Source organism: Patiria miniata, unplaced genomic scaffold, assembly GCF_015706575.1.
Source record: "Patiria miniata isolate m_02_andy unplaced genomic scaffold, ASM1570657v1 HiC_scaffold_11, whole genome shotgun sequence".
Classification (NCBI taxonomy): domain Eukaryota; kingdom Metazoa; phylum Echinodermata; class Asteroidea; order Valvatida; family Asterinidae; genus Patiria; species Patiria miniata.
Genome location: NW_024037049.1, coordinates 2,749,413 through 2,760,242, shown reverse-complemented (window position 1 = coordinate 2,760,242; position 10,830 = coordinate 2,749,413). Strand labels below are relative to the sequence as shown.

Below are 10,830 nucleotides of genomic sequence, written 5' to 3'. Positions count from 1 at the left end.
AGGACATTCAAGCGGTGATAACCAATAATAAGTTACCGCATTGAAAGGCTATCATATCAAAATATAGAGATAACAGCAATCCAAAAATAGCACCTAGATTTTGCCAACTCGGGTGGTACCCATTGGTGAATTTTGGGGTCCTGGCCCATGCAATAGATGAACGAACTGATGATTTCATACGTGTATACACACTGCCATTAAGAAAGATGTATTTCAGCATACCATATTAACAAAACACACACAAGTTAACACTGACCACAACACTTTTTATCTAAGCAAGTCCATATGAACATTTCAATGCTCTTGACCAGCATATTTTAAACTTCTACACATTCCAAATTAATATTTACAACAAACACTGGAACAAACTTTACTAAAATAAAATATTGCCACCATATACATGTACATGTATGTAACAAGAAGGTCAAGTGCAAGGAACTTGATGTCGCTATAAAAAATATTCAACTGTTTATATGCAAACTATAAACCTGCTTGTTATTTGTATGTCGTATCTATAGAGTTATACATCCTAGTGTTACTTTTCTATGGGCACTTCAAACTACGATACTGTTGTGTTCGATTGTGAAGTGCAGTTTTGATTTCAGGGTTTGCTATATTATGCCACATATAATTGGGGTTCTTGAGGTCCCTCTGGAAGTCAGTTACAGCAAGTAGGTTCAGACATACCCCATCAGCAGAGCCATGCGGTCGACCAAGATGTTCAATACACAATAAACCACGTAAAAAGTAGCCGTTGCTAGCACTGAAAGTTTCCTAGCACATAAATAAAAACAAACTGGTTATTATCAAATTAGGAACAAACCCTAATACAAGTTGACAAAACTAAATGTACAGAAAATGTTTAAGTGAAGAGTAAGCGTTGTAGACGAGTACATTTCCATGAGTATGAGTACTTTGCCATGAGCACAAGTATCCGCATGAGTACTTTGCCATGAGCACAAGTGCAAGTACAAGGCTAGTTTACAGTATCATGGAAATTTTGCACAAAATTGAAAGATGCTTAAAATCAAAATTATATTTACTGAGATAATCATTATAATTCATTTAGAAGTATGCAACTGAGATAATTGTATCTTGTGTATTAAAAAAATATGTATTCAATTCAAGCCCAAAATGCATTTAAATTTGTCAAGGCATTCCACAATGTATTGTTAGTTTTGCAAATACGTTTATGGGCAAACTTTTGTGATTCAAATTTTTCTTTTAATACTTTAGACAAGACTTGTTAGAATCCTTACAAGTTTGTCGTATACAACATTCTTCCACTATATGTAGATGTGGAAATCTGTATATATTAATACATATATTGATGTAAGGTCTGAATTTTGGGCAGAATTATTCGCATATTCTCTTTCCTATTTGAATCACCCAGCCAGCAGCCAGATCCAAGGGGCACTTGCTCAGTAAAATGCATCTTTGGTGCAGCAGCATATCCAGCATTTTTTTTTGGGGGGGGGGGCCCAATCCTTGCTGAAATGTTGACATGTTTATTTTCCCTGGACACTTGGCCTCTGTAAATTTAAATAGTGGGTGGGGGGGGGGGGGGGGGCCTGGTACCATCTTCAAAAATACGGGCCACTCTTCAAAACTGACCATTATGCAAACTACGCATTATGTGCCCATTTTTAGAGTGCATTGTAAGGGTTTTGGGGCTTGATTTTCATATTCCTTGTTCATATCAGAACTCTCTACATACCATTTTGAGAAATGGTTGCTGTAAACAAATTATCTGAATTTTGGGGGGCACTTTTGTTTTTATCGAAGGGTGCACATTTATGCTCGGGGGTACATGTATGTCTGCAAGAGGGGTAAATGGGGGAGGGGGAGGGGTGTTCCGCTGCCCAAGGAATCAGCACTGTGGGAAATTGATTGCCTTTAAAAGAAAAAAAGAAAGAAAAAAAGAAGGTGGATCCTCCATCAAGTCCATCAACTTCATTGTGCATTATGAAAACAAATTTGAGTGATTTTTCAAAAATGGTCAGCAGGAAAAACTGCCTTCAAATAGCAAAATTTGTTTAATACAAGCACATGAAAATGGATTTGAAAGTTAGTTTGATATATTTGGCAGGGAATACCTATTATCTCCATTGTTTATAGATAGAATATTCATTATTATGATATGGAATTTTGCGTCGGGGTGATATAAATCAAATTAGGTTTTGCCCTTCACCGACGTTTAAACACTGTATACTCAGTGTGTTACCTCCCAAGTGAAAGTTGGAAAAAAATCACTCGGGTGGGACTCGAACCCACGACCTCCTGCTTTCTAGTGCAGATGTCTTACCACTCGACCACAGAGCTAACGGGATCGATTGGCCGGTTCGAATCTGATGTACATAGCAGTGGGTACCGCATACACTATTATAATATGGAATTTTGCATCGGGGTGATATAAATCAAATTAGGTTTTGCCCTTCACCGACGTTTAAACACTGTATACTCAGTGTGTTACCTCCCTTTCACTCGAGAGGTAACACACTGAGTATACAGTGTTTAAACGTCGGTGAAGGGCAAAACCTAATTTGATAGAATATTCATGTACATGTATTGTATCCCTAACATACAACTGCTTTTACCATGTCCAGCTTCTACTTTTTGAAAACCCATATAAACCTACCACACACAAAAAATGTGAACATGTATCTCTGAATCTCAATAAAATGATTGTAAAGTACATGTTTCTCAAAAGCTAGCCCATAAATGACATTGAAAGTCTGCAAACACTTCAGTGTGTATTTTGTGTATTCTAATTTGAGATAATTATATTATATACCAAGTACCTTTGTTTGCTCTTTAATTAATTTCAACATTTGTATGTACCTTATCTAATGTACGTAATGCCTCCTCTGCAATGGATGTTCCCTTTATGATTGGAAAATGTGGTTTATCTTCCATGCATAGCAAAATGTGAACTTCATCTCTATTGTAGAAACAGAGAAATTATGAATCAGTCACAATTATGATTTGAGTTACAATTAAACATGTAGGCTTATGGCATTTTCAACTTTTCAATGTTACTACTGTGAGGAGAAGTGGGGGATTGAGCTGGGACTTTAATAACAACATGCCAGATACATGTCCACAAAACGTTGATGTTTGGGGAAAAAAGTTGGGAGTACAAATAAAATACTAATAGAGGGAATACATGTATGTAGCACCATGAACATTTTGGGAACACCGGATAGTCATTTAATAACTACCGGTAATTGGCCCATAATAGTCTAGGCCAGATTAAAATATATTTGTTTACATTTTAAGAGGTGTTTTTGTTTATAAACATGTAACTCACAAGTTCCCTAATTGACAGGCAATGATTCAAACAGTGAGGATACCAAGCTGGATTTTTAGTCTTTCATCCTGAAAATTTAGACAAAAACGGTGAAAAGAAGTGCAGACGACATAACAAAAGTCATCATAATCAGTGGTCAGGTCCCTGAATATTTATGTGCTCATTGTATGTGCCTTGCACATGGGATTCCAGATTTACACGAAAATATATCCCTAGGAGACACGATAAGACAGTTTTTATGAGAAACTATTTTAGTCTGGTCAATTTAAGTAAAGACCCAGAACAAGTTGCAATAGAAACTGTTCAATCATCAAACAACTTCAAATAAATACACAAACAACATGTGAAAAATCTATTGATTCTATGGAGTGGAAGGGTGTTTTTTCAAGCATTTTTTGAGATTAAAACTTGGGACATTTGTCCTCAAATAATTCGTCTGGTGACTAGCTTCGGATTGCATGCCAATATATGCTAATGTTTAGGATTCATGACCACATGCGATTGCAGCAGAGGACATTGTGGAACTGAGGGGGAAAAAAGGTTTCTATGTGTGTCATACAACTTCGTTTTGCTTTTTACATACAATTTTTTTGGTGAGTTTTATATTAAGAGCAGTACATGTTTTTAACTTGGCTCAAAATTCTACTTTTTACGGGAATATGTCTGTTTCAGTCAATGTTATGCAGGGCACCTATGGATAGAGTGGCTGATTTTCTGCCTAAAGTGTGCAATAAGTCCACAGACGAGATATGATAATTTGCTATAAGGGATTTCTAAAAATCATGTTTAATCATACACGGATGGAAAATGGTTAGTCAGTGCATGCATGAACTATTTTGAAAGTAAAGCGAAAAAAACTTTATTTAAAGATTATTGTTGTTCTGTACATGAGCTTTGCATGTACGTCACACATTTTTCATGAGTACATTTTGTAATTTAAACAGCTAAATTGTGAAGATCCTGATCGAGGTATGAAAATTGATTGAGACATCTGCTTGTATAAACTGTCAAGAGTGAAATGCACTAGGCCTACTCCAGAAAAGTATACTGGAGTCCCGACGCAATGATTCTTTGGATGGAACAGACCTCGCGTTGTTATTACTTTAAAAAAAAAAAAGATCTAAATGGCATGGTCCACAAACCACCCCCCCCCCCCTCCCCTGGCCTAAGGCGTCAATCTGGGGGCACGTATAATATTTTTTAGAGGTATACACTTGTCAATCTGCCTATATTTCTTTTCTGTAAAGCCCAGAATTCAGCTAAATGTTCACTGCAATCTTTTAATCCAGTTAATTTGTCTTCATTAAGGTTTTTTTGAGTATACATTAATTTTTTTGACAATATATGGGATACTTATAAGTTATGCCAATGACCTAAATTCATCACAAAATGAACACACGAATCTTGGATTTTGGATATTTTCACTAACATTTAAAATTGAACTCTGGCATATTAGCGTAGACACTTCAATTTTAACTTAAAATGGATATCATTTGGTATATCATTGCCCGGCCTTATTTCAAGTAGACCTGTTTAGGCAAAGATTTTCCCTGAAACATATGGTTTCTTGACCACAAAGCGAATTTATTTTACTAATAAATAATTCGGCCAAAATTTTGTTTTCAAATTTCTTGATATTTTTTAAAGAAAATAGCCTATAGTATTTAGCGACAGTGTTAATTACCATATATTTTAATAATTGGTAGACATAGAAAAGTTGTCTGCTGTGATCAGTCGTGTCTCGCGAAGTCTCATACGTGATGTGAACGGATTTTCTGACGGGTAACGGACACCACATAAAAAATGATGCCCTCCATTCGACTGTTTACGGATGATGAAAAATTAGTAGCGAAAAAGTGAATAAAAGCACTTTTCACTCCTTTGATGAAATTAGATTTTCAGTATGTTAAATAGTGATATTTCCTTAGGGTGATAGCATTAAAATAAACTCTGATGCAATTTGTTCTAGGTCAGACCCTGTTTTGTTCTAAATTGACCGGCCCTCAGGTTAAAGTTTGTAACAGGAACAGGGAGCCGTACACACGCGCAACAAATTGATGAAAGGAAGGCCATTGGAATTTCCAACAGTTATGGTGTATCCAATGTAGTCCGAGTGACTTGGTTGGAGAAGTTGATTGAGATTTTGAGAAGGTCATGGAGAAACCTAGGTCTTGCAGTGTACGGACCAACAAGTCTGTGCAGTCGGAAATGTTATCTGAAGTGGCAGCTAGACAGAAAAGTCATTCATTATGTTTCTTTACAAAACGTTGTGTGTGCCATCAACCCTTTCATGTAGCTAGGGTGGTGTTCATGCGTGTACACTACCGACATGCACTAGTTCCATGACTGCTTGTTAACCCTGATCATCCCCAACCCTTCAAAATCCAACTGCATGTTTTGTTTGATTCTGTTGGAGTGAGTACTGATAATGCTTTACATGGGGTCAGGCATACCACCATAACTAGAGTCCAACAGTTTGGGGGTAGAGTTACCAAATGCAGAGATGAAACTGGCATATGGCAAAAAAATTGGAAAATACGTCAAATATGTGTCCAAAATCTGGACTTGTTGTGATGGACTTGTGTATTTCAGACAGAAGATTGAGATCATCTTCAGTCTGTGCATTATCTCTGAGGCGCTCATCAAGAAGATTCTGGAACAACTCTAAGTTAATATTTTCACATTCACGAGATGTTTTTGTTACCTTCATGGGAGGTGGTGTCTCATACCTTAAGATGGACCTGAAAATGGGATGATCAGAGTACAGAATTGGATTTGTGTGCTATTCTTGAACTATGTTATTGTTGAAGTGACAGAGATGAAACTGGCATATGGCAAAAAAATCGGAAAATAGGCCGAACAAAAATACGTGTCCGAAATCTGGGCCGCGCTGCCATTACACACATGTACATGTACATGCATGTACATGTACAATACACTTCATGCCCAATTCCGGACACCAACTCCTGCTTTATTTTCGATTCAAACAAAATTTTACGATGAAAAAAAAAAAGGTCAGTATTTTCATTGCATAAAATGCCTGAATTACGGTAAGAGTAATGGAGTCATCAATAAAGAAGTTCAATTCTTCCTTGAGTAAGTTGAGGGAAAAGTCCCAAGACAAGGGCACCGTTCATGGTGCTTCAATCATGTCCATGATTCAACCACACAACTCCACTACTCCACTTGCATTCATACATGGGAAAAATCAGGCATTATCGTCTTTCTCTTCCAACAAATGCAAGTGAAATGTTTCGCTAATGCTCTCTTCGCTATCCTTGAAATAATCATCATGATTTTTAAAGCATTGCATTTTGTATAACTAAATCTGGAACCTCCGGAAATCGCACATTATAATGATTTTATCCACTGGATTGATCACGAGGCTACCCATTCCCGACCGGCCATGTGCTATGCGCTAGCGGACGGTGCGGTACATACGCTGGTACCATTGCATGCATCTTTGTGCATATGCACGCACGTGCATCACAGTGATTTTTCCATGTCACCTGTCAACGTTCAACCTTTTGTCCAGCCGGAAAAGGCAGTCCAATCAGTGTTGGCCTGTGTTTCTACCGTTGAAACACTCCAATAACAACTGGTGAAAGAGATTTAAACTACGTTCGCGATGATTTTAATGTGCCATTTCCATCGACTTTTCATCGACTTTTCCTCGAAATTATGATTGAAATAAAAGACATTTTGTGATAAAATCGTTACACAAAATCAAATTTTGTGGGACACATTGTAAGAAAATCAGAAATTTCGTTGGAGAATTCCAAAATCGGATTTCCGATTAAAATCAAAAAAGTTTCATCTCTGCAAATGGTGTTGGATTTTGCAAAAGTGAAGAAGGTTCCTAATAAAAAATCACTCTCAAGGGGGTTGGGGTTAAGTGAATGCATAGTAGACAAGCACACGGGTAACCTGTTCGATAGTCTAGTCAGAAGAGCAACAAATGGCTATTATTTCCCAAAGGAATAGAAGGGAAAATCCACCCGTGTAAGCTCAAATACTGTAATTACACGATTCAATAGTAACACATGTTCATAGTCCTCTTTCAGCAAGTACCTGGGCATACAGTACATTGCGAAGTTCTGCTTGCAAAATTGAAAATATGAATTGACAAAATTGGTTACTCCGCGTGTGGTTTGTAAATCCAACTACATTATAACACTGGTCAAAAGAAAATTGCTATACCGAAAGATCGCTATTATGAACAATTTCTGTGGATCCCACGATGTTCATTATAGCGACGTTTCACTGTATAGTAGTTTACGCTGCTACCATATGGGAGCTTGATCCAAAAAAGTGCCCCAAGTTAAGGGTTTTGCCATGTTAGGGGACATCAACATTGTACAATGTATATTCAGTATTAAAGTCAGTCTGAAAACAAATTCAAGACATGGAAAACATCCATTATGGGCTCCGTGCGCCAACAAAGAGGGCGCATTTTTACCACTTCTGAGAGCCCCTTGGACAGGTCACAAAGTGTCTGTGTGTACTGTACTCTACTGGTTTTCATGCAAAGTACACACGACTTCCTGAAGCTATTAGCCACAGTGTCAGTGAGCGTCAGGCATCGTCAGTGCGGGGGTACATTCAAATTCATCTTGCTATGGTCTCCCAGACTAATCCCTGCCCCCAATAACTTTGGATCATTCAAAAATATGCAGTGGATGGACCGGGAACCAGTCTAGGTCTCCCCTAACTCTCCTTTTCTGGCCGTTGAAGGAGTACTTGTTCACGGAGCCAATATCTAGGTTCTTCTTCTTATTGTATCCACACACAGGCTAAACACAGTTCAGCCAAAGCTGAATGCAGTGCTTAGCACTACCATTATATACTGCGAAGTCTTCAGCTGTGCACGGTTGCTCCAGTTGAGGGCAGCTCAGCAAATGTGGCATAGTCTGTGGTTCAGTACCACATTCACATGTCACATCTTCGCTGTCCACATATCCCCACCTGTGAAGAGTCACCTTAGAGCGCCCTGTGCCAGTCCACAGTCTGGTCATGCATTTCCATTCAATCCAACTTGAGTCAGCTTCAGGTGGGAGTTCCTCTGTTGCATTTAAAGCCATTATGGTGGTTGATGGGAGCTTGGCAAACCTTTCTTTCCATAAGGTGACTCTGGCGCAACTTTATTTTACTTCTTAAAGAGGTGCTACACTCTGATCAAAGCTACCTCTGGATTTAAGCTGACTCTATGCAAGCACATGACCAAATAGAGGAAGCTGTTCATCTGTAGTCTGGTACTGGCGACTGTCTTACATGCTGCACTTCGTCTTATATCTGGGGCTATACCAGGTACAGTCTGGGAATTAGACTTATCAATAATATAACAACTCCATGGGAGACTTTTGAGATGTCAGTGACAGCAAACACACCGGTCCTTTTCAATTGTTTACGTCATGTTTAAGCTAAAGCGTGCACGCTCAATATGACGCAAACAATGGTAAAAGGACCGGTATGTTTGCTACCACCACCGTCTCAAAAGTCTCCCATTGGTTCCACTCACAGTAGACGTTTGATAAGAATGACTCTGATGCACATGTGCTTATGTGGGTTGAGTACAGGCATGATAGGAGTGTGTCTCTGACTAGCATCCCTCTGAAGATATGCCAAGGCTGTCTGTATCAAGTACATCACATCATGGGCTCTGAATAGGACAGAATAAAAAAGACATACATAGAAAAAACATAAATGTATCTACCAATTAAATGACAGATAGCTCAAAAGTCAAAATAGCACTGGCATCAAATACCCTAATACAATTATTCAACTTTAAATGTTATTGTAACGTGATCCCTAGTGATCCTCCTAGTCTCGCCAAATGCCAAAGAGGGGACGCATACAGAGATTCTCTGACACAGTTCTGCTAAATCAACTCGAACAACAAAACCACAGCTGACTGCACAGCATGTAACTCACGACTGAACTTATTGCATTACCTCGCCGGACCCGCCTTTACTGTCTGGCCAACCCTTCCCACGCTAGCTGAATAACAGAGACACATTTGAGAATCTATTTTCTGGCCCACAAAAAGTAGGTTGGCATGCCTAAGTGTCAATCAACTATACTGGCAGTATAGCCTACCCACACCAGAGGTGCCTGCGACAAATACAAAAGAAAGAAGAAAAACGCTACACACATTTTCTGTTGCAGTATCTTTGGAAGAAAAATACAAGTAAGGTGGTTCAATCGGTTGCAAATCCCCCCAAAAAGGTTTAAACAATTTCTCTGCTTCCTCAAAATGTATAGTATAGTATCCATCCAGTTGAAATTTGTACAAGTGTTTGTTGTCATGCACCCTACTTAAGATTTGTAACAATATACAGTGGAACACCGCTATAACAAACATCGCGGGATCCACAGAAAATGTTCGTAATAGCGATTGTACAGTATAGCGATTTTAAGCTGCTGGTGCTCCGGTACTCACTTTTCAATAAACGGCGCCCTTCATAACTTCACCCTGCACGCCCTGGTACATGTAGTTACTGAAAGACGACTTCAAACACGTGCCGACAATTGAATAATGTAATTACACAGTTTTGAGCTTACTACCTACATTGAAGGGCGGCTTTCCCCTTCTATGCCTTCAGGAAATATTAGCCACTTGTCGCTCTTCTGTTGACGGTTTTCAACAACAATATTCGGTTGGTTTTGTACACAAAAATCGGGAGCCAAGGACAATGTAGTAGACAATATAGTGGTGTTTGGTATAGTGATGTTCCACTGTAATCAGTCCATTTCATGTTACTTTGGGCTTACAACAGAATTGAAGCCAAATATATATATCTGAATAAACTGATTTTAAAAATAGCATTATATTCCCTATTTTTGTGACACTGGTCAAAATAAACGTGTTCATACCTCAATCTGATGCCAACTTGGCCCTGTATGTCCTCAATGCTCATCCACCTTGCCTGTAAGGACTCTTTATCTGCTTCTTCTAAGGTTTTGAGTCTTCCTCCTTTAAAAAAAAAACCAAATGCGATCTACCTGTGAAAGGTACATGTATGCCAGTTATTCAGCATTCAACATAATGCTCATTGTGAAAAGTCAAAGTCAAAGTAATATTTCTGAAAATCTTATAGTCAAGACGTTCGTCATTATTCGTCCGTATGCGGTAAACGATCGGCGCATATATCCTCGCTCGCTATGCAGTGCATTAAAAATACAGCGTGAACAGCAACCTCATGCGGCCACTATTTTATGCAAATCATTTGGATCCAGACGAACGCCTTGGTTTAATCGTCCGCGAAAGCTTATGTTTTTCTTTATTTTGCGCTAGATTTCTAGCGCACGACCTCATATGCGAATACAGAAAGGGTAGGCGGGGCTAATATGTGGAGTGTCCAATCACACCTTGGTAAATCCCAACGTCTTCAAATTATTTGCAGCTATTCGCCTTTTGTGGACGTGTCAGAAACCACATTTTTTGTGCATTGGTGTTGTGTGTAATGTGAGGCACACAACGTGTGTATGTATTATGTACAGTACATGTCACACGTTATCGC

General features: G+C 38.6%; 1 protein-coding gene across 2 annotated transcripts in view; it reads right to left on the bottom strand.

Moving 5' to 3' along the window:
• Positions 1–245: 245 nt before the first annotated feature.
• LOC119741771 (8-oxo-dGDP phosphatase NUDT18-like) overlaps positions 246–10,830 on the bottom strand; it is a 34,456-nt gene continuing 23,871 nt past the window's right edge. The window contains exons 5-8 of one of the 2 annotated variants that reach the window (XM_038217671.1): positions 10,184–10,283; positions 8,829–8,969; positions 2,842–2,941; positions 246–774 (exon numbers count right to left, since the gene is read on the bottom strand). In XM_038217671.1, the coding sequence (XP_038073599.1) occupies positions 544–774; positions 2,842–2,941; positions 8,829–8,969; positions 10,184–10,283 (572 nt within the window). In that variant the 3' untranslated portion in view covers positions 246–543. The remainder of the gene's footprint in view (positions 775–2,841; positions 2,942–8,828; positions 8,970–10,183; positions 10,284–10,830) is intronic. The other variant, XM_038217677.1, reaches the window with a different exon arrangement.